Genomic DNA, 26036 nt, shown 5'->3' on the forward strand with positions numbered 1-26036 from the left:
AAACAAAAATGCGTGATACAAGAATCGTGATTTATTATTAAAAAATAAAAAGTATAAACAGAACACGAATATTTTGTGTATTTTTATATTGGTATATTGGCCAATTTTAATTACATTTAGTAGAATAGGTGAAACATGACCAAACAAATAATTCCATACAATTACTAAATGTGTTATATAAAATCTTTCCCGCCGAAACCCCTGGTTTCATTTTTAAAACAATTTAAAAGAGTGTTAAATCAATCGGCTCGGTTTTGAAAATACGAAGCAAAGAAGATTTAATAACTATACTTACAAATCTTCGTTTTTTGAGGTTACATTTATATATATATTAATAAAAGAAGAAAAATCGTGTCTTTGCAACAGACAAAATATATTTTATATTGCTAATTCTAATGGAATTCTAATTCTATGTGCTAATTAAACTAAAATAAAATATTATGCTTTTATTTGATATTAAAATTTTGGCAAAATGCAGTTACTTAGGTTACAGAAATTATAGGTAGTTAGTTATTGAACAAAATAATAAGGTTATAAAAAAGAACATATAAAAAAAATAAAAATCCTATCAGCTAAATTTTCCGTCTATTATATCTGACATTAAAATTCGCGCGCATTTCTTGAGACATGCTACATTAAATCTATTATGCGCGAAGTACCTAGGTACCTAATATACAAGATGTCACGGCAGTAACAATACTATAGTTTTTCATTAATGTAGCTGTCTACGCGCATGCGCGATGTTTCTTTTCTTTAAAACAAACGCTGTCATCCACCACTTTTAGCTGTTGGTTTTTTAAATGTATTGCTCGTGATTTACTAGCCCTAAATAAACAATCTGTGTCAAATACCGAGTATAGGTAATTATTTATAATATATACTGAGACAAGATACTACATAACTTTGGAAAGTTAACTTATTGTCATGAATAATAAACTAAAAATATTAATAAATTATGTGATGTGTTATGTACCTACCATTGATTTCGGAGTACCTACTAATTCCATGGTATCTACAGGGTTACAGTCTGTCAAAAAGTGAAGGGAATAAATGATGGCGCCGTCTTCTATTGGCTGCTACACTAGGTTTGATCAACCAGGTTATCACTGACCTAAACATTATACCTACGCTGGACTTTAATATGGCAACACCAAAATCATCTATTTTGATTTTCGCCAATTTGGCGAAGATCGTGGAGTGAGTCACGTGAGAATCAATGAAACAAATTTTAGCATGTACCTACGGTTCCCGCTCATATTCTGTAGAGTATGATGTCAATATTTAGATCAGTGAATCTTGACCATTCTATTTGGTATTGCAATGGCAAAAAAAGTAGTTCGTTAAAAAAATACTATTTGTTAATTAGCAACGTAGGACCATGGATTTAGTACGTACTTCGTCGGAGTACTTACTAATTCCATGCGTAGGACTAACAAAATTCTGATAGCCTAAAAGAAATAACCCTAAATAGATAATATAAATGACGTCTTACACGGCAAGAAAAAGCAAAACTTCCAACTTATTAACACTCATAAAAGACAATAAAAAATATAATATACTTAAACACAAACTATCTTAGTCATAAAAAAGTTAAGGCATCCTTCAAGCTAAATTATCTTTTGTCATATGGCTGTATGGGCTTAGATCCCTTTGCCTTTCCATAAGGATAAGCGAGCTTCTAGTCTAATACTTTAACTTTTTTATGAATAAGATTAACAGTTAAAACTCTCGAACTAAAATAGTCGAGGGATCAATGTGGTGATGACCAATGTAGCGATAGAGAACACCGTTTTTGTGGCGTAGTCGGGTAAGGGGCCGGGGCTGGCGGAGCCCGTGCAGGCCTCCAAGTGTTTGAACAACTCCACGTAGTTTCTCGCTTGTTCGTTTGAGGCTTCTGAACTGTATTCAGTTAGACCTGGAAATATAATTACATTGTATAAAACAATGTCGCTTTCCGTTATCTGTCTTAAGTAATTAAAGCCCCAAAATAAATAAAGATTATAAAAATAAAATCTTTATTTTGGGGCTTCACACGAACACAATAATTTTTTGATGAGTTTTTACAAAATTGTGAATATTTCAAAAACGACTTATCCGATTTTGATGTCTCACACGAACTTAAAAATTCTATTGACAGATCCTATACACATTTTAAACTTCATCAAAATCAAACCAACTGTTCGAAAGTTATCGCGTCACAAACATACATACATACAAAAATGTATTTTTGCTCCAAGTTGACTTATAGACATCGCTCGCTCGGTCATTTATTCCAAAATCAGAACTTTATACCATTAAAATACTACATAAAGAAATAATATTAACAAAACAAGACCATTTTTTGACAGTTCTAATGAAATAAATTTAAGTTTGTAAAATAACAGTTTTGCATGCCTAGTGAGATATGTATTTATGATTTTTTAAAAAGAACAATTCCTCATGTACCGCTTTTGATGGAAATAAATTATCATTCATTCGTTCATTCCCTCCTCCGCACGTAACTGTGTTTCACAACCAGACTCACTGATGGTCCACCGCACTAACGTCATCAGTCTTTACAACTGTGGTTGTGTTACGTATCTGAATATAACAGCTCAGTACTTAATTGTTTTTGTGTCTCAATTGATGCAAATAAAGTTTTATTATAAGCGGCCGCGAATGACATAATCAACACATAAAATAAACCAGCAGAAAAAGAAATTCTGTACATTGAATTATACATATTTACATAAAAACAAAATTAGGCCATGGAATCATAGTAATAGAGTATGTAAGAATTTGAAAAAAAAAACTTATCCGTTTGTCGCTCTGTTTGTACACGCTAATCTCTCATCAATCAACTACGGTTCGGCCACGCGAACGAAGTCGCGGGCATCAGCTAGTGTTGAAATATAGAACGCACCCTATTCTGCCAATGTCAATAGAGAACTGTCAAATGTTTTACTTTTCCCGCCTTCTGCGATCTCCCGCGCTGCTCTGTATCGTGCTACCGAAATTTTTCACTAATAAAATATAAATAACCAGATTTTCATTAAATATCATTAAACAACTCAGCACTTTTTTGTGTCTCAGTTGATGCAAATAATTATTTATTACAAGCAGAGATCGGATATTCTAGCGCATATTTACCTAAACTCCGACGTAGTAGTAACATAGTGGTTAATACCACCTCTTAAAATATATTTTATGTTTTATAGGTACCATGATTTAAAAATCATGAATTTTATAATCTTACCTATAGTAGTGTCCTTGAAGAGTAAGTCACTTGTGCCGTCGAAGGGCGAGTAGAGATGCAAGTTGATCAGCTGCTGCGCGGCACCCACGTTGTAGCCGAAGAAGTGATCAAGGGAATCGAATAGAGTGTTTATGGCATTGTTGGCCGGGTCGTCTCTGTGGGCAAGGGATATTATGAGTCAAGATTTTCCAAATAAACCCTATTACTAGGAACCTTCCTAGTAATATTACAAATGCGAAAGTTTGTGAGGATTTATTGGTCTTGTATTTTCACGCAAAATCTACTGGACGGATTGTTATGAAATTTGGTACAGTGGTAGAATATAACCTGGAGTAACACATAGGGTACTTTTTATCCCGAAATTACCACGGGAGCGAAACCTCAGGGCGCAGCTAGTATAAATATAAAATACAGTGTAATATAAAAAATAAATATATAATAGTAAAAGAGTAGGTAGGTATAAATTTAATTTGAAAATACACTAGTTGTTCACCGCGAACTTAGACCTCGCGAACACAATACATTTTTGATGAGTTTTTACGAAATCGGTTAAGTCGTTTTTGAAATATTCACACTATTTCAAAAATGACTTGACCGCGAACTTGAAAATTCTATTGTGCAGATCCTACATACCTTTTAAATTTCATCAAAATCAGTCCAACAACAGTTCGAAAGTTATCGCGTTACAAACATACATAATATACAAAAAATGTATTTTTTGTTTAAGTATTTTTCATTTGATTACCTTCTGGCGAGGACCTCGGCATCGACCACGTGCGCCAGCAGACAGCCGTCGTCGACGACCACGCCGGTGCTGTTGGCGAGTGTGTTGTTGCGGCACAGCGCACGGTAGTTCGATGGGTTTAGGTTCAAAGCCGCCATTTGCGCTAGAAATGGTAGATAGATTTATGGATATATATATTTATTGATATATTTGGGACTCTAACTCAACGATACTATATTATATAACAAATACATATATACATAAACACCCAAGACCCGGGCCAATCAGAAAAATATCATTTTCCATCATGACCTGACCGGGGATCGAACCCGGTTCAGAGGCGAGCACTTTACCACTGCGCCACCGAGGTCGTATTATATTATACCTATCATATATTCCAACACACATTATTATAAACTTAACTGCTAGCAGTGTACCAAAACCACATAATTAGGTTTGAACGTACACTGGCATAACATTCGACATCGAGCGCCAAAATGTAGGTCTTGTTGTGCCGAGCGCTGCGCGCACGCAGCTCAGTTATAAAAGCAAGTTACAATCGTTCGGTACCACACGGGGTGATTTACGAGTCAGCAAATTTGTTAATAAAATATTGTTCGCGCCGTCCAGTTGACCATCCCCGAGAAGCCGCCCCCCGCGAGTGTCGTATATAAGCTCCCGCGCGACTACCCTCTGTCTTCTCATAACTAAACTTGTTAAAGTGAACACTTATACATATGTGTACATTTGTATCTAGTAAAACATTAAATCTGAAGTATTGTATGCAAGTCAAATTTTTCATTATTATCCTGATCGCAAGACACCTAGGCTCCAACAAATACTATATCCGTATCATATCATATATATATTTATTAATTTGGTAAGTATTTGGTATTGTAATAGTTGTTTGCCATATAGATTGATATATTTTGGTAAATCTATGATATTTTTTTATGCGCCTCGAGTTTTTTTATTTCTATTAATTCGTTTTGGAATTTAAGGTTAAAATAATTTATTTAAAATAAACGTTATTTACTAGTACTGCATATTATAAACGAGAACGTTTGTTTATTTGTTTGTTACCTCTTCACGCGTCATCTACTCAACCAATCTTCTTGAAATTTCGCATAAATTTAATTAAAAGTATGGAGAAGGACATAGGACACCTTTCATCCCGGAAAAAACTATAGTTTCCATAAGGCTTGTGAAAAACCTGTATTCTATTATAGGTGGCGCTAAATGCACCTTTAATAACTTTGCAATAAAAACACTAGATGGCGCTGTGTGCGTTTTAAATGCGCTATGGATATTTTATTTCAACAATCCCAATCCCATTTTAATATGAAGATTAAAATGTTCCCGAGCGCATTTATGGACCTTTTGCTTTGAAAACTAGCAGTCGTTTTAAATTGAGGGCGTTTTGCTTTCAGAGTATTATATATTGTAGTCGATGTGAACCCAAGGACGTTTAGTTTCCAAAACCTCCTGATCCGTAAAGATTTAAGCGAGCGAAAACGCGGGTAAACAGTTAGTTAGTAAATAAAAGACATATATATATATATATATATATTTAATTATGTAAAAATAGGAGACTCACCTGGTAAGTTCTGTGTTTCCAGGAAAGCGACGTCGGTGGCGGGGTCGGCGAGACAGGCGATTGAACCGTTGTTACCGTAATAGTAATTCGTGTAATCCCAGGAGCATGTAACTGAAACGTATCAGGCCAGCTCTTACATCAAACGTGACACATCATAATGAACTTGATTCGAACCAAAAATTGGCACTTTTTGTTATTTATTTGTTCAACAAAACAGTACATTAAAGATTTAAATAATCTGGCAAACTGTAAAACAATTTGTCGGCTGGTTCTCGTGGACACAGTAGATAAAAAATTTATACAGAAATACAGTTATATATCTATGGGAACCTAAACCGTTATCCACAAGTAGGAAAGTATATAAAACTATTTACTATACTATATTGATCCTTAGCTAAGTATATATTAGGTCCTTACATATGAAATTGGCGTTTTCAAAATCAATCATTACCTGTGATGAAAAGTTGATTCTCAGCTCCAACAGATTACCATTTTTTTCGAAATTTGGATCACTTCTTCCAAGGGAAAAAATTCAACTCCGATAGGGCAGTCCAAACCGCCTTCAAAGATTTTATTGATTCCCGTCCGAATGGTTTTTTCAGTAAAGGGGTCAATGAACTTCCTATGAGATAACAATGGTGCATAGATAATAATGGTTCTTACTTTGATTAAATAAATATATTATATTAAAAAATATTCGACTTTTTGTTCCTCCTATACCAAACATTCATTTCATATGTAAGGACCTGATATTAAAAAATATTCGACTTTTTGTTCCACCTATACCAAACATTCATTTCATATGTAAGGACCTGATATTAAAAAATATTCGACTTTTTGTTCCACCTATACCAAACATTCATTTCATATGTAAGGACCTGATATTAAAAAATATTCGACTTTTTGTTCCTCCTATATCAAACGCCAATTTCATATATAAGGACCTGATATAACTCAACTGAAATAAAGTATAAAAATAAAATTAAAATATGCGAGTTACCGCGATTGTCAGTTGGTCATGTATGGTTGTAATGCTAACCAACTCGTGTGTTAATTGGGTAGTTTATAATAAAAAAAATTATCTTGGTCTATACTATTATTATAAAGAGGTAAGCGTTTATGAGTTACCACCTTTCTTATGCTGAAAGAATTTTTGAAATCGGTTAGGTAGTTTTGGAGATTACCTACCCGCTTCAAACGTACAAACTCTTTGTGAGTTTGTAAGTTTGTTTGGGGTAAGCTCCGAAACTACCGAACCGATTTCAAAAATCCTTTCATCATTAGAAAGGTACATTATCCAAGATTGCTATAGGATATATTTTATCTCAAAATTCCTATGGGAGCGAAGCCCCGGGCAACATCTAGTATTAAATATTATCAAAGACTCAGCTTTTTCACAATATGCTTTACTTTAAAGCTTTATTATAATATTATATAAATTAAATTTTATAATATTTTATGACTCATAGCGTAGGTAGCTATGTAGATAGACAACAAAAGCATTCTCAAGGAGGTAGGTGTGACTTCAGGCAGCCCGGTTGTAAAATCACAGCTCAATCTTCAAAATTTGGAGTTTATTTTTACGCTAATTTCAGGCCACGCGGCGTCACAGCCCCGAACGCGTCCAGGAACACACGGAGATGAGCGAGAAAGTGAGTAATAAATATAAAGATTACTTTAAACAGAGTTCAGTATTCTGGGTTTTTTAATTTCCGAGATTCAACCGTGATATTGTAATGACTTTTATTTATTTTATCTTTAGCCTTGTCAGCTTGCTGGTAAATCCATAATTGATAGTAAATCACTAATTATGTACAATAAATTTAAATAAAGAATAGCAAATACTCAATCTCTTCTTGCAAATCAATTGGAAGAAGGCTAAGATATTGCAAAAAGAGATTGAGTATTTGGGTCATGTTATCAAAGATGGTGAAGTACGTCCTACTACTGAAAAGATTGACGCTGTCATGAAGTTTCCTGAACCAAGAAATGGTAAGCAAATCAAAAGTTTCTTAGGATTGACCTCCTACTTTAGAAAATATATAGAAAACTATGCTATTATAGCTAAACCCTTGAATGACTTGTTAAAGAAAGACATAAACTTTGTATTTGATGAACAACAATGGATTGCCTTTAACTCATTAAAGCAAAAGTTAACTTCTGGTCCAGTTTTAAAGATATTTAACCCTAAGTTGAACACAGAGCTACATACTGATGCCTCTCACATTGCAATATCAGCTATTTTAATGCAACACCATCCCGGACGAGCCCCCAAAATTTGTGGGATGGAGGCTCAGAGTAAAAAAATCTAATTAGGCAGCACTTTTTATTTTAACAAAAAACACCGTAGAATCACGTCTTAACGCTTTCGCCCGAATCCGCCATTTTTCTATTTCCACTTCCGTCCCTTTCACTCCTACATCCCTCTCTCTCACTCACTCCGTTCCATTTCCCACATAAATATATTAGGACAAATCACACAGATTGAGCTAGCCCCAAAGTAAGTTCAATACTTGTGTTAAGGGATACTAACTCAACGATACTATATTTTATAACATATACATATATAGATAAACATCCAAGACCCGGGCCAATCAGAAAAAGATCATTTTCCATCATGACCCGACCGGGGATCGAACCCGGGACCTCTCGGTTCAGTGGCAAGAACCTTGCCACTGCGACACCGAATTACAAACGTCAAATTACAACCGCGCGTGCGCTTAATAGTGTATAGGATTGGACAGGAGTGGTGGATTAGCTAGAAGATGATTCAACAAAAGCATACTTACAATTATTTCCGCCAAGCGACACTGTCGGCCTGCAAGCACTGCACAGTACAGTCGAATTGAAATCCTGTAAAAGTTACGCGTTTCCTTAGTTAATGGGATGTTAGAATACCTACATTTAATCTATACATATATCTACTATCTACGAAACTACTGAACCGATTTCAAAAATTCTTTCACCTTTAGAAGGGTACGTTATCCAAGATTGCTATAGGCTATATTTTATCTCAGAATTCCCACGGGAGCGAAGCCCCGGGCAACATCTAGTACCTACATAATAAAAATGTAAGTGGGCTATGTCTGTACGTAGGAGATATTGAAAAAAAAAGGGGATTCTTTATGGGATTAATAGAAGCCGAAGCAATTTATTTTTGAACTTTTGTCTGTCTGTCTGTATGTTTATTCGCCACGCAAAAACTACCGGTTGGAATTTGATGTTTTGAATGACCCGGGCCAATCAGAAAAAGATCATTTTCCATCATGACCCGACCGGGGATCGAACCCGGGACCTGTCGGTTCAGTGGCAAGAACCTTACCACTGCGCCAACGAGGTCGTCACCGAGGTGTAAGTAAGTTAAACAGATAAATAATGCTCACGGAGTCGGAGAGCGAATGCGTATCGCTGGTGGCGCCGGGCGCGCACGCGCCGCGGAACAACTCGCCGGCGCCGCGCGCGTAGTCGCACTCCGACGCGCTGATGACCTGTCGCTCGTGGGCCGCGCGCACGAACGCCACAAACGCTGCGAATTACAACGTTACATCCATAGATAAAAGGAATATAATTTTATCTATGGTTCCATCATATTCTAACTTGCTAACTAATATTACAAACTAGCTTTTTCCCGTGGCATCGACCGCGTGAATTTCCCACGGGCACAGTTATTTTTCCGGAATGAAAGGTCCTTCTCCGTACTTCAAACTACATGTGTGCAAAATTTCAAGAAGATTGGTTGAGCGTGAAGAGGTAACAAACAAACTTGTTTTCGTATGTTAGGATAGGATGAGGATGCGAAAACAAGTTTGTTCGTTACCAAGAGGTAACAAACAAACTTGTTTTCGCAAGTTTTCTTGAAATTTTGCAAACATAGGTGTAAGGTACGGAGACAGACAAAGAGTACCTTTTATCCCGGAAAAATAATTGTTCCCGTGCGAATTTGACGCGAAATTTGGGAGGCGAAGACGGTTTCATTATTTCCTATATATCTCCTGTAGAATTAGTGGCGACATCTACCACGCCACATGCACAACGCCGCAGATGTAAAAACCCGACAAAACGCAACGAATAACAGCGACTCACGGATAGATGGCACTACGGTCGACTCACTACAGAAGCTGACAAGCCTAGACCGCGCAAACAGTGCGTTTTCGATAGGAAGCATATATATACAACCTCCGACATGACACCGTCGGAGCTGTGCGGTTCCTGGCGCTGCACCAGCCTGACGGGGAGATCTTACCTTTGTGGCGGTCGAGCATGATTACCTCGGTCCCGCTACAAATTGTCAAAACTTTAGTGGACGCTCCGTTTCGAGACACAAAAGCCGAAGACACGACGAAGCCGCGATAACTATAGCCAGTGACTGCCTAAACTAAGTTAAAGTTGTTAGTGTTACCTAACTTAGTTGTAAATTAGCCTGAATACTCACCAATACCACCATATTCCGGGAAACAAGCGACTTTATCTCTCAAATTCTCGAAGCGCGTGACGTTGCTCTGAGCTGTGGTCTCCTTGACGAAAGCGGCGACACGAGAGGCGGTCGCTCGCGCGTTCTGAACTAACTTCACTGCGGAGAGACGGTAGTTTCTGCAGCGGATAGAAAAAGTTTAAATAAATAAGGAAAACATCACAGATTCAGTTATAAAGAAAGAAAGAAAATATTTTTATTCGACAAAAGTACACCTAAGTTGCATGTCGAGTCAGCCCCAAAGTAAGTTCGAAACTTGTGTTATGGAATGATGTTATAAGTCAATGATGCTATATTATATATATATATATATATATATATATATATATATATATATATATATATATATATATATATATATATATATATATATATATATATATATATATATATAGCATCATTAGTTTATATTAGTGTATATATATATATACACGCTTTGTTAAAAGGTTTTTATGTTATTAGAATATGTAAAAATGACCGACCGATGTCAATTCTTTTGTTACAATACTAGATGTTGCCCGGGGCTTCGCTCCCGTGGGAATTTCGGGATAAAAGTATTCTTTGTGTTATTCCAGGTTATATTCTACCAAATTTCATAACAATCCGTCCAGTAGATTTTGCGTGAAAGAGTATCAAACATACACACATACATCATTACAAACTTTCGCATTTGTAATATTAGTAGGATAGAAGACGCAAAAATGCTAGAGAGAGAGAGAGAGAGAGAGAGAAACAACTTTCTTACTTCCTTGCAATATAACCATAGTGGGAGTCGACAGAAAACACGTCAGATCTACTCGTTGTGATCTCAGAGATACATAAGAAATTGCCCGCCCGCTGTTCACAGGAGATGGTGGGCTGGATGCCCAGAATGTGGGCTGCAGACGCGAGCCACGAGCATTTCCTCAATTCCGCTGAGGACACAGTGCACCAGCGGACAGCTGGCAAGCAATTAGTTGATGTATCCACTCTGTCGATTGGTCGAACTGTCGGAAAAAAAATGAAATATTACTTATATATAAAACTTAAAAACATTATTCTCCTTTTAACTCCCGACGCAAAAAAGAGGAGTGTTATAAGTTTGACCGGTAAGTCTGTCTGTCTGTATACGTGCCACCGTAGCTCATCGACGGGTGGACCGGTTCAGATTAATTTTTTTTTTATTTGATACCTATAATTTTTATGCGGCGGTTCTTAGATATGTTTGATCGAAATCGGTACAGCCGTTCAAAAGTTGTAGCGAAACGAATATTGAAAGTCGGGGGCGTTTTATAATTTGTCTAAGAAACAAACTAGTTTAGTGTGTTATTGCTAACACCGGTGTCAGATTTTATTCCATTCCACTATAAAAGCCGCCTCCCTCCTGGAGTGTTGGGCATCGCATCAATAAGAGTTCCTAGGAAATCCAGGGACCATGAGCGAAGAGTGCCGTACACCAGCGGCGCTGCTCCGCTTCCTGAAGGAACTGGGCTAGCTGGAATGATCAGCGGCTCAGACTCCGCACGCAGAAAGGGCCCGGACAGGAGGCCTAACTGCGGAAAACAGTCCTCGAGGGAAGTAATTGTAAGTAAAGAGAAAAAAAATCGATAACACTTACTGGAATTGGTATAATTAGAAGTAGAAGTGATCGATTCTTGCACGACTCGGAAGCTGGCGCCGCCGACCAAAACTTGGTACAGCGTGGAGGTCCAACCGGCGCCGGAGTCGGCGCCATTAAGCCACCAACTTGAAATCCGATTTTGGATTGCAGTTGCAACAGATCTAAAATATAAACATATTTGTCATTAGTAGGTACTGTTAGACGCGAAAATCGCAAAACCAATACCACCAAAATCAGTTTTGCCTTGATTTAGACATTAAACACTAATTGTATTATAAATTTGAAGCTTCTCTTCTATATTCTGCTAGAAGTGCCTTGGACTTTTGATGATCGGTCAGTGAGTGAGTGAGTGCGTGAGTGAGTGAGTGAGTGAGTGAGTGAGTGAGTGAGTGAGTGAGTGAGTGAGTGAGTGACAAAATCAAGAAACTTTAACAAGTTAAATTTCTTAAACTTTATTAAATTTAAAATTTGAAATTTATAGTGTTTATACAATACCTGCTTAGTCACTGAAAATGCAAGCAACCAAATTAGAAATAGTTCATCTGCGTCAAGTCGATCTATTTATTTAAAACCTAAAAAAATATATTGATATGATAATAACTTGCGTAATAACTTAAGACAGAAGGTCCCTCAAGTAGGGACAAAAATTAATAAATTAATCGACTTGGTATTACATGGATCTCACAACTTTTTACGGTAGAAAAACTGAGCTGCGAGACTTGGGTTTTTAACGGCATGTTTTTGATGGCATCGACTTTTTCTGTCGACGTATGTCAGAACTGAACGACAGGGCGCGGCGTTACTCATAAAATTTCTGAGTTGTTCGTCAAAATGACATGAATAACTTACGGTGCGGCGACGATAGTCTTCCACGGTTGTCTGACGACGGCGCAGGGCGAGGTGCTGAGCGCCACCAGCTCATCTGTTAGCGGGACCAGGGTTCCGTTAGGGCATAAAGCAGAGAACTGGTTCACGTTTTGTGGGTTGCGGAGCTGGTGGGCAGAAAATTAACGTTAAATTTAACGCCGGCTATACCGGCGCCGGTGACGTGTCGAAGCGATGGTGGTAATGGTCATCATAATATCGAGTGTGTTATCGCTAGCACTGGTGTCAGATTATATTCAAGTCGCCTAAAGGCATCTGACATGACTTTTACGACTACTTACCGCCATCTAGTGGCAGTTAGTCTCATACACACTAGTGAACTAAACTGTCCACTAATGTACAAGTTTCACGATGTTTTCCTTCACCGGAAGCAATTGGTGGTTTATGTAAACTACTATACATGAGTCATATTGGTTGTATACCAATATGACTCATGTATAGTACCTATATGCCACGAGTAGGATTCGAACCCGGGATCTTTCGATCCACAGGCGGGCGTCTTAACCATTACACCACCACCACTCCTGACTCCATTAATAGTGCCAAGGAAATCGAGTATGTAGTTTCCACGACCCTCAGCCATGAGGAATACGACTATGAAGACGAGACTATCACCAAACTTAGACAGACTTCAAACATGAAGATTGCATAGTTTATATTTACGAGTGCTTTTGTTACCGAATAAAAAACTCGCTCGTTTCGGATTGGCGGTAACGACATCTATATATATCATAAAAGAACAAGCGTTTTTTACTAATCAACGCCCAGCCTAAACCATAGAAGCTATAAACGCGAAATGGACAGTAGCTTTAGGCTATTACTTAAGGATTTTTCAAAATTCGACCCCTAAAGGGGTAAAAATTGGGGGTAAAGTTTGTATGAAAAATAACAAAAATCTCTACTGATCTACTTCAAACTTGTCACAAATACTATGCAACAAAAATAATGAAACCCGATTTTCAGAATAATTTTAAATTTGACCTTTTGGGTAGTTAAATGAGGGTGAAAAGCAATAGCAAATAATCCCGTTCAAAATTTCGTCAGCTAAATATATGACAGCTCAGCGGTAAACACCATTGAATTCACGTTGTTACTGTTGATGGTTCGAATCCTGAACTTCAATTATTTTGAATTAAATCTGATCATCTATTTCTGTGAAAGTTTTATTATGGTTTTACCCGAGCGAAGCCGGGACGGGCTTCTAGTAAATTATATAGATTCCGCATATGAGAGAAAGGTCATTTAACTTCCTTCTGACTTCTTTTGTTTTTCAAAAATATTATTAAGCACACTCATTCCGCAGGATTCTGCTCGTTACATATTTATTACTCATGTCATAACATAGTCACAGTCATTTCTTCACATGTATCAATCGACTGTATTATTGTAATAGTGAGAGAAACCTTTTATTGGCCTTATTATTGAATAAGAATTTGTATTGTATCCTGTTGTAAACACTGCTGGTTTCTTTATTAAATAAAATAAAATAAAGTGTGGACGCAATGTCGTGCTACGTGTATAAGATGACACTAGTAAGTATTTTGGCAACATATTAGAATTATATATGTAATAATATAATATCAAAATAGATATTCTATATTTTTATTGTCAATTGGGCCATGGAATTAATAGGTACTTCGTACAACGGAGTACACTAAACAATTAATGGATCAGGAAACTTCACGAAACCATTACGGCGCCGCTTGTTAACCGAGCGAGCAAAACGAGCGAGATCTACAAATCTAATTGGGGGAAAAAATATATTTTTTGTATGTATACATTTATATATAAAATATGTAAGTACGCGATATTTGATATTTTTCAAACCGTTGGTCTGATTTTGATGGAATTTACAACATATTTAGGATCTGATCAATAGAATCTTTAAGTTCTTGGGGCAACAACAAAATCGGATAAGTCGTTTTTGAAATATTCACAATTTTGTTAAAAATTATTGTGTCCGCGAGGTCGAAGCTCGCGGCGAACAACTAGTATCTCTATGATGACATCAGACTCAAAACCCCAGTAAGTATATACAATCAATCTTCTTCATAGTCGTATTCCTCATGACTGAGGGTCGTGGTCATTACATGGAATGAAACACACATAACAACTTTCTTGGCATTATTAATGGAGTGGTCTGCCATTGCCTTCTCCGTTTCACACACAAGTTAATAAATCAACCAGTGTGCAGGTTTCCTCACGATGTCTTCCTTCACCGGAAACAAGTGGTGTTCTATGAAAACTACTATACACGAGTCAGATTGGTATACAAACTCATGTGTAGGATTCGAACCTGGAACCTTTTGATCCACAGGCGGGGATCTTAACCATTACACCACCACCACAATATATACAATCATTACAGAAGTTAAATAAAGTATTTTCTACTTACAATGAAAAACTCCTGTACATGTTGCCACGCGACGTAAGCAACGCTGCCGCGATTCAGCAGACAGTCCAGAGCCTGTATATGACGATTATTGTTCGAAACGCCGGCTACGTTGATAGAGTTTCCAACACTGTAGCCACTACTGCAATTTGCGTTGTCACACAATGCACACAGGTTCGGGAAGCGACGCTCTGAAATTCATTATTACACGGATGTTAATAAAAATTGAGAATAAATTAAAAGAAAAAAACCTGTTTAAATAAAAGCTTTTATTTAACTGCTCCAAAATGAAGAAAATAACAATACAAAATTTTCCTTTAAAATTTAATTTATCACCTTATAACCTCATTTACACAAATGACCATAAAAGCTTGTCGCGAGGTTGGCATAAGTACTCAAATAGGTACTAGTTTACACGCACGCACCCACGCACGCACGTACACAACACACGCACACACGCACGCGCGCACACGCACGCGCTCACACGCACGCGCACACACGCACGCGCGCACACACACACACACACACACACACACATACACACACACGCACACACACACACACACACACACACACACACACACACACACACACACACACACACACACACACACACACACACACACACACACACACACACAAAAGAAAATACGTAACGTGCACCGTTGCGGCTGTTACGACCATTGTTACGATCTGTTAATTTTCTTGAGGAAGGAATCATTTCCAAAATTAATCATTCCTAAAATTGACATTACCACAGTACAGATCGATTATTTTATAGTCAGTTAGTAAAAATAATTTTCGTCTTTGTTAAAATTTGAAAAGTTGTAATGAAAGCGCGGCCGCTACGGCCGCCACGCTCTGAGAACCATACATTCAATGATGTAGCTTGATTGAGATTACTAACGTAAAATTATCGTTTCTACAATAAAATACAATATAATTTATTTCATATCATTCAAAAATCCATATTTTGTACCTATATTAGTAAAAATTAAATATGATATTAAGTTGAGATGAGTTTATGTAACTAAATTCAAAATAATAAAAATCGTCATTAATATCGTCTTTATAGCTCTTTTTGGTACCTTTTATCCTGGAAAAATAAATGTCCACGTGAGAAATTTACGCGGGAGAAGCCACGGGGATTTCCCCGCGGCAGAATAAATAAATTTGAATTTTGAAAGAAATTTGAATAAAGAATAACTAGCGAAAACTAGTTATACAATTCAAAATTCTTTATTCAATTTAGGATGACATCCTGAATTATTGACGTCAAAAAATTACTTAAACTAAGTCTACTGCCGACTTCCAAAGCGCAGGCGAAAAACAAACTTCACCGCAGACTTTTCTCCAAGGACGTCAATTAAGATATTTATATAGGTCTAATACCGGACGAATTTACATCATTATTAAAAAGGTCAAAATTTAAATGAATAAATTTGTATCTCCAATAAAATTATTGAAAAATGTCACACAAAAAAAAAACAAATAAATAAAAAATAGTAGGTATGCTTACTCAAATCGGCGTCGACTGTGGTGTTGTAACTCCACGGTCCCGGGCGGCAGGCCTCGCTGAAGAAGCCGCTAAGCGTTTCCACCTCCAATTCTTCAGCTGTCTTGCGTTCTGTGCCTGAACCTGGGCAACGGTCTGTGAGAGCGGCCTGGAATATAAATGTTGATTAACACTTGCCACAGAGTGTTTCGACCGCTGCGGCCACGCTGACATTACAATTTGTCAAATTTTAACAAAGACAAGATACAGTTTCACTATCTGACTTTGAAATGAGTAATCTGTGCTGTGGTAATGTCAATTGTATGAATGATTGATTTTGGAAATGATTCCTTCCTCAAGAAAATTGACGGATATTAATGACAGCGCGGCGGTATTAAATTAACTTAAACTAAAAAAACTATATGTAACTTGAAAATAACTTATAAATACGTATTATAAATTAAAAATATCTAAGGGGCTCATCACACAGCATTCCCGCGCTGAAATTCGCTGTGCGAGAAAGCTGCCCGAGCGAGGGTCAAGGGTTGCCTACGTCAGTTGTTTAATTGAGGTTTCTGAGAAAATCTGAGCTCTCTGTACAAATTTTTCAATGTATAATTTCCTTACCGAAACCTCCAATGCCTTGAGCACACGCGGCGACCAGCGGACTTCATCGGAGTCCAGTCCTGGATGGCAGTACTTCCCGTTCCGCAGGCCTTCGACTCCACCAGTGTGGTTTATCGGCACTATCGCCACCGACTCGAATGCATAGGGCACGCCTGTAATATGTATACAGATAGATTACTACTATAATAGTATAAAACAAATTCGCTTCCGTTTTTTTGACATAAAATGTCTTCCCAAGAAAACCCATTTTTGGGGGAAGACAATATTGGACTTGTTCACTTGTTGTTATAATTTAATTTCGAGACTAGACGAACACAATAAATTTTTACAAAATTGTGAATATTTCAAAAACGACTTAACCGATTTTGTTGCCGCACGAACTTAAAAATCAATATAGGTATATTTAAATATAAAACTCTTCCGTTACTGAGTGACTGACAGACTGACAGACAACGTACAGCCGAAACTACTGCGCGTGGGAAGCTGAAATTTGGCATGTAGGTTCCCTGAGGAGTGTAAATGAGCACTGAGAGAGGATATTTGGAAATTCTACCCGGAAGGGGGTGCAAGGGGTGAAAAATGTTATATGAAAGTTCTAAAATGTTGAAGTCAGTCACTTGAAAATTTGGATTTTGGTTGTTTACAACAAATTAATAAATACGTGTTTCAGATTTTTTTGAAAATTAACCCTCAACCCCTTCAAAAGAAATGGGGGGGGGGTGAAAGAATGTATGGGGCTTAATACAATTTTCAAGATAAAAAGCTTAAAACATACTCTTCATAATTTTTCTTCAAGAACGACCGAGATTCTACTATGAAATTCACGCGGGCGAAGCCGCGGGCAAAAGCTAGTAATATATAAAAAGAAGAATAATAAAGAAAACACGAATCTATATATGCATTACCAATTTTGTCTGTACTCCGGACGGTTGCAATTACTTGCTGCTCTGAAGGCTGCATCTGGGATATGAGCAGCGTCTCCTCCTCCGAGAAGGATCCAAAATCGGCTTCATTACGAGATAATTTAAGGGCGCAGTCCAATCTAGAAATAGATATATTTGTTTACTGAGGACTGGTGGTTATTAAGTCCCACAAAATAACCTAAAATATTGATGGGTAGGTAGATGACAGATTTTATTTTGATGACTATACAAAGGCATTATAAGAAACACGAATGAAAAAACATGATATACATGGAATACTAGCTGCGCCCCGGGGCTTCGCTCCCGTGGGAATTTCGGGATAAAAAATGCCCTAAGTGTTAGGTTATATTTTACCCGTGTAGGTTTACCAAATTTCATAACAATCCGTTCAGTACATTTTGCGTGAAAGACTAACAAACACACACATCCTCACAAACTTTCGCATTTATAATTATTATAAAATTAATATTATATTAATAGGATATTATAGGAAACCAGCTCTACACTACCGAGGCTCTACACTACAGTTCGTGGGCATACATTGCTGGTTTTAAGCTCTTAAACCACGCAATGTTCGTGTTTGGAAGTTGTGTCGAAGTTCGGCGACAGTGTGGAGCCGATATAAGATGTTAGTTACCTGGTCTCAACCGGCACACAGGACACTTCGCTTCCACCAATTTCGAGTCTCTGACATTCCACCGAGTCCGTAGCCGGCACACACACTCTATCTAAAAGTAAACATAACATAAAAACATAGTATAATAGTTGTATTTTATGTATTATTCTAGTTTCACAAAAAGACTCTTAAAAATATTTCATTGAACACGTGTTTCACGGTTTATTAGAATTCAACTTAAGGGTGCATGTAAAATTAGGTAAAAAATATTCTGATTGTTATTTTGACTATAAGGGTTTCATTTTTACAGTCTTTAGAGTTTTAGGTGCAGTACGGTACTCTAAAAATAATTATATATTAGGTCCAACCGATTTCCGTAAGGAATGATACACAAAGCTCAGCACAGATGGCGCTGCCTGACGTTTGACTATAAACAATATACCGCCAATTTTTACGACTTGGTTTTCGTTTCGACGATGTGGTGTACATTGTTAATTTTAACTGTAATTTTAAGTAAAATTCGGTTATATATTTGTCACGTTTAGTAGCCATCTTTGTTTACCGCCAATACCTTAGATACGTCATTCAAAGCTCCCCTGTGACGAGATAATATTGCAGTAATATTCTGTGACATTTTGTATGTTAAAAAAACATGGTTGCCACCGGTTAGCAACACAGATATAAAAAAATTACATATTAGCAACAACTTTTGTCCAAATTTGAGCATTTATCGCCCCGGTCATGACTAAAATTATGGTTTATTTGCTCGAGATATGATAAGCAATCTAATCGATTTGTAATATTCCTATAAAATCTGACTAGGGACGTGTATAAATTTTTAAGGTGAACAAATAACTATGAGTATTTTTATTTATTTACAGAATACATAAAACAAAACGAATGATTAGTAATAAGAAAGCCTAAAAGAAAACAAAAGAAACTTAAAATAATTAGAAATAATTAGCAGCTAACCTGGCTACGTTTGGGTAAAATGAAGGAAGGTTTAGGTGAAGGTATAATTTATGGTTTTACCCTAGCGAACCCGGGGCGGGCCGCTAATTAGTAAATAAAAGAAGGCATATTTATTCTAGGTTTATATTGTTATTCTCCGAATCGGTTGTGGTGTAATGGTTAAGACGCTTGTGAACCGCATGGTCCCAATTTCGAATCCTATTCATGTCACATGAGTTTGTATACCAATCTGACTCACATATAGTCGTTTTCATAGATCACCACTGCTTCCGGTGATGGAAAACATCGTGAGGAAACCACACTCTAGTTGATTATCAACTTGTGTGTGAAATGGAGATGACAATGGTGAACCACTCCATTAAAAGTGCCAAGAAAGTCGTTGTGTATGCCATTCCACGCAATGACTGCGACCCTCAACCATGAGGAATACTATTATTCAGATTGTGTTCTATCTGGACCTTTCATTAAAAACCATCGAGTAGATTTTTCGTGATTTAGCGGAACCGAGGCAGCTGCACAAGGTGTTTAGGATGCCTCGGTCGTTTAGGATGCCTCGAGGCATCCATAAATGCTGCCTCGGCCTAGTGTGCCTCGCGAGGCTGTTCAAACCCGACTTTTGAAGAACTAAGATATATATTTATAATGTACCTAGTATTTTATGGTAAGTATAGGGCGGAAAATGAGCAAGCAGAACACTTGATGGTAAGTGATCACCGTTGCCCAGAAATATCTGCAATACCAGTAGCCTTTTATGAAGTTCTAGACACGTTTCTTGAAAGTTACAATGTAAATTTTAACGGGGATTATCAAATTGTCATATAATCAATGTACATCATCGGACAACGCCTAAAATGATTCACAGATAATAAATAACTTATATAATACTTACAGGTTTGCGCGTTGGCCGCGGCAATCACTAACAAACATAAAAACAATCCGCTTAAACCCATTTTTTCACTATTACTAATATAAATTCCTAAATTAACGGGCCAGCCACGCCCGAAGTATGTATTGCAATGAAATTTTATATAACGAATTGACCGTAGCGTTCGATGCAATACCACTATATAAAACTTATTTAAACGATGCCGATGTGAGTAACAGCTAATCTTATCATATTTCAAAATACTGTGCAAAGTTGTGTGATAGGTATATCTATCGTGATAAACTGATAAAAAACATTATATTTACCGAGTCTCGACGGGCGACCGCAGGGCACATTACTATGACCACTGCTGTATTATTATTTTTTTTATATGTATGTACAAAGGTTGATTTTAAAATTTATTCACATTTTTGCATATTAGGTACTTAGCTTTCGCCCGCGGCTCCGCCCGCGTTAATTTCACATAGAAGCAGTTATTTTCCAGGATAAAAGGTTCCGTCTCCGTATTTCAAACTATACGTATACAAAATTTAAAGATGATTGGTTGAGTAGATAAAGCGTGAAGAGGAAACAAACAAACATACTTTCGCATTTATAATATTAGTTGAGATAATGTATCTCGATGATCGATGATGGAAATCTGATGGATATATGACTAAGAAGCCAGAACGCTGATTTTCATTGAGTTCCTCTGTTGTGGTTGAGTTTCGCGATGGCTGACCAATACCCATGCGTCAACTCGTGAACGGGTGCTGCCGGGGGAACTGGTCAGCTCGATCGTGCTCTTGTCAGTACAAAAAAATATAAATTTAAAACTAGCTTTTGCCCGTAACTTCGCCCCCGTGATGTTCCCTGCGGAAGCGGACACAGGTTTTCATACAAACTTTCAATCCCCATTATTGACATTCGAGGATTGGTTTTCGAAGAAAAATGTAACCTACGTTTGAACGGGTTTCTTTAATTACATGCATGCCAAATTTCATAAAAATCGGTCTAGCGGTTTTGCCGTGATAGCGGAATAAACAGACAGATAGACATTTATAATATTAATATAGATTCTTATGAGTTAATTTTCCCTCACCCTGTAATAACGGAAATCGATACGAGTAGAAGCGACAACGGATATAGATAACTCTTACCTTAGTGGATTATTCATTTTAATACTTATTTTTCCCTGAAACAGAAGTATGAATCAATTTTACAATCATATAGAAATACTAGCTGCGCCCCGGGGCTTCGCTCCCGTAGGAATTTCGGGATAAAAAGTACCCTATGCGTTATTCCAGGTTATATAACACGTTTACCAAATTTCACAACAATGCGTCCAGTTGATTTTGCGTGAATGAAGTGTAACAAACAAACATACCTACACAATAGTAGGACAGGAGTTTAGGATTAGGAGAATAGGTAGTTTTAATTTAAACTTGCAATGTAACTATGTCTCTATATCCCTATGTCTCGGGTGGAATCATGCAACTCAAGTCAATTGAATCAGATATCTTCAACCGATTTAGCTGAAATCTTGTACACACGTTTAGTTTGATGGTAACAGTGTACCGCACGGGCATGATCTGGTCGTAATAATGCATCGAAGCTGAAGCCAATGGGGGAAATTCAAACTTTGTAGGACAAGCGGACATAGATGAAACTCAACTTGCAAAAACATCCTGCTAATATTATAATAGCGCGAAAGTTTGTGAGGATGAATGTGTGTGTATGTTTTTCACACAGAAACTACTGGACGGATTGTTATGAAATTTGGTACACGGGCAGAATATAAACTGGAATAACACATAGGGTGCTTTTTATCCCGATATTCCCACGGGAGCGAAGCCCAGGGGCGCAGCTAGTGCAACATAACAACACAACTCGACTTTTATTTATTTCCTTTTTGGAAAACTAAGAGCTAATTACATAGGTAATAAGTACTTATGTGGACAAAAATAACAAACAAGATTTTGCCAAAATAAATGTATTCACGAACAAATAGTTACATTAACATAAAGATAACGTCGGAAAAAAAATATCCTAACTTAATATTTTAAATGCGAAAGTAAATTTGTTTATCACGTTCTAGGTAATTGCTCAATTTATCTTCTTACATACATGCAGTTTGAAGTAATACTAACAAATTTATAGTGTGTTTGTTTGTTGCCTCGTCACGTTCTTAATATCTTCTTGAAATCTTGTATGTACATTTAGTTCGAAGTATTGGACAAGGACCCCATCATCATATCGAGTGCTTTATCGCTAACACTGGTGTCAGATTTTATTCAAGTCGCCAAAAGGCATCTGACATGACTTTTACGACTACCTCCCGTAATCTAGTGGCAGGTAGTCGCATACACACTAGTGAACTAAACTATCCACCAATGTACAAGTTTCACGATGTTTTCCTTAACTATGTTATGTTAACTATGTTGTCTATGAAAACTATAGAGTCAGATTGGTATAAAAACTCACATGTGGCATGAGTAGGATTCAAACCAGGGACCTTTCGATCACAGGCGGAAGGTCTTGATCACTGGGCTATCACCGCTTCAAAGCACTGTTCACAGTTTTGTTATACCTATGTGGCGTTAAAGATTGGACCGGACTTAGATACAAAATTTATACAGATACTTAGATACCAATTGAAAATAGCGGCCCAAAGCCGCGAGGGTTTCCATATGCTGACCTCCAAACTTCAATTCGAAGATGGCACCTCATGATGATGATATATGGCGTTTCAAGCAAAAGGGTACCACTGGGTAGATATTCTAGTTTCCGAGATATTTGAAAAAATGGTGGAAAATTTGCACTTTGCGATTTATTAGACTGCACGGCTAATATGTACTAAAATAATAAAAGTATTTACAACATAATTACTATAAATTAAAAATAAAACTAAAATAATAAATATTAAATTAATTTAAATAAAAAATTGTCACTGAATCGCCGTAGTCGTGCGGTAAAGTTCCCAGCTCAGCCCAGTTATGGCGACATTTCCTTTTTGCTATTTTAATGCAACTTGCAAATGACTAGAATAACCGTCTCTAAATCATGTAAGTACACAACGTGAGAAAATTGTATGTTTAGTAACTAGAACCCTAGCTATTTACAGTTAAAACTTTCAATGTCTGTTTCCCAACAATTTGATTGTCGTAAGTGTGAACTTTGATTTTTTTCCCAATTCATGTGAATATAGTTAATTGTTTTTCTATTCCATACGATCAACCAACTATTTAGCTATTCAATACAGCCACCATACCGCCCAAGTGGTACCTAAATACTCGGAGCGCCACTATATTTAGGTATTTATTACCTACACTGAATGATGAAGGGATGTTCTGATTGATTTTCCATTTTTTTTAATTTTAATTTTAGTAGATTTATATATGTAATATTTAATGTTAGCTGAAGTAGGTTTAAGTTTTATAAGCGTCCGTTAACTTTTCATGAATGAAATTGATGAGTGGTTCGTTAGCTATTTTATTGATAATTTATATTACATAAATAAAGGTATGAAATATATTAAATGAGGACATATTAATTATATATAAGATATATTAAATGAGGACGAAAATGTGTATTATCTATGGCACTATTATTCACCCAATTATCTAGAAAAATGATTTTTTATCTCACAGATTGTTTCCTTTGCTTTGTTTTATGGGCGAGATGCATAGATACGTCTTTATGCCTTACGGGGCAGACAAAGCCAGCGGAGTTGAGAAACGAAGTTTATGTTTAGCTGTATGTAGGGTAGTTGTCAAGGTCAGAGAATTATCCATACTAATATTATAAGGAGAAACGATTCGTATTTTTGTTTGTAATGAACAAACCAAAAAAACTACTGGGCCGAATTTAATGAAATTTGCCACAGAGATAGACGAAACCTTCAGGGGTGACATAGGCTACTTTTTAAAATTATAGTTTTACCCGAGCGAAGCCGGGGTGGGCTGCTAGGGAATAATGTATAACTTCTACACATGATTCAGTACACGTGGCACGAGTAGGAACTCGTGCCACATGAGTTCGTGTACTGAAATCAAATCCTTTTGAAACTTGGACCGATCGATCACAGACGGATGGTCCTAACCACCGCTTCATCACTTATATTTTACTATATACATAACTATTTTAGTCAAAATTTAGAGTTAACCGGAAATAAGGTAGTTGTCATCAATTTCGCGCGTTAATTATACTTATAGATATAAAGTCGAATTCGAAATTATGTCGAGAGTCCTTTATCGAACGATTTTATATCTATCTGTCAAAAAGAAACTTACATATGGGGTTAGTATAATAGTGTTGAAAAGCAATACTTAAAATTATAAAACGTGCTACACTATACTAAACTAATATTATAAATGCGAAAGTAAGTTTGTTACCTCTTCACGCTCTATCTACTAAACCAGTCTACTTGAAATTTTGCACACATGTAGTTTGAAGTGTGGAGAAGGACATAGGTTACATGTCATATTGGAAAAATTACTGTTCCTGTGGGAAATTAACGCAGTTGAAGCCGCGTGCGAAAGCTAGTGCTCTATAAATAGAATTGATCAATTAATGTGACATTTAATCATCGTGTTTCATTAAATATATTAATGCAATATTACATTTTATTTTATACACAGACTATCCTATTGCGGAATACATCCAGCCATGCGGCTTCCGCTTGGTTCTGGTGAAATAAATAAATATATTAGGACAAATCACACAGATTGAGCTAGCGCCAAAGTTCGAGAATGATGTTATGGGATACTAACTCATCGGGGATCGAAGCCGGGACCTCTCGGTTCAGTGGCAACAACTTTACCACTGCGCCACCGAGGTCGTCGAAATGGATATACATACTTACACATTATAAGAAGCTAAGAATCAGGGAGTATTATTTATTGGCTGTCTACCCGCGGTTTCGCACGCTTATTGTACTTAATTTAATTTGACAAATTTTACTGTCTGTTGCATGTCAGAAATGACTAATGTGTGAAACCTGAATGTTATATAATCCACCTATTGCACCACGTTTAAAACAATAAAGTCGTTCATTCATTAAATGCCCTCGGGAAATGAGATTGGGATAGTTGAAATTTTAGGGACCGAAATAAATACTCGATCAGAAGGTAAGAATGGAATCGAATCGAATGAATTTATTGCACAATTGTAGGTATATATACAAAAATATTTACAAAGAGAAAGCGTATTAACCAATCAAAAAATCGGAATTATTCTTTGATGTCCTTGTCCAACGCATGCTCTCCTTATTGCACAGGCGCGTGGGCCGATGCGGCGCGTGGCTATTTCGCGGTATGTAATCAGAACTGAAGACTGGGTCTTGCCTGTGATGTGAAGTGCGCGTTCTTTTCAGAGCTGCGTAATTTCTCTGTTTCTTTGCGACGGAGTAAAATATCCATAGCGCATTTGGAATGCACACAGCGCGGTTTAGACTCACGGTGATTTTATTGCAAAGTACCTACCTATAATAGAATACAGGTTCTACCCAAATCCCACGGGAACAATAGTTTTTTCCGGGATGAAAGGTACCTTTTATATTTTTCTCCACACTCTTAATATATATGCGAAATTTCAAGAACATTGGTTGAGTAGATAACGCGTGAAGACAAACAA

At 36.9% G+C, this 26036-nt stretch overlaps 1 protein-coding gene across 1 annotated transcript; it reads right to left on the bottom strand.

Moving 5' to 3' along the window:
- Nucleotides 1–11: 11 nt before the first annotated feature.
- On the bottom strand, nt 12–20612 carry LOC128682528 (transferrin-like). The gene is made up of 16 exons (XM_053767271.2): nt 20427–20612; nt 18587–18677; nt 17932–18068; nt 17027–17178; nt 16424–16568; nt 14908–15095; nt 12477–12619; nt 11625–11788; nt 10773–11013; nt 9989–10146; nt 8940–9082; nt 8346–8409; nt 5557–5667; nt 3981–4122; nt 3236–3390; nt 12–1915 (listed from the first exon to the last, which is right to left on the bottom strand). The coding sequence occupies exons 1-16, from the start codon at nt 20485–20487 to the stop codon at nt 1734–1736; spliced, it is 2277 nt and encodes a 758-aa protein (XP_053623246.1). The 5' UTR covers nt 20488–20612; the 3' UTR covers nt 12–1733.
- Between the last annotated feature and the right edge of the window lie 5424 nt (nt 20613–26036).

The sequence above is a fragment of the Plodia interpunctella genome, chromosome 30 (genome assembly GCF_027563975.2).
Source record: "Plodia interpunctella isolate USDA-ARS_2022_Savannah chromosome 30, ilPloInte3.2, whole genome shotgun sequence".
NCBI lineage: Eukaryota > Metazoa > Arthropoda > Insecta > Lepidoptera > Pyralidae > Plodia > Plodia interpunctella.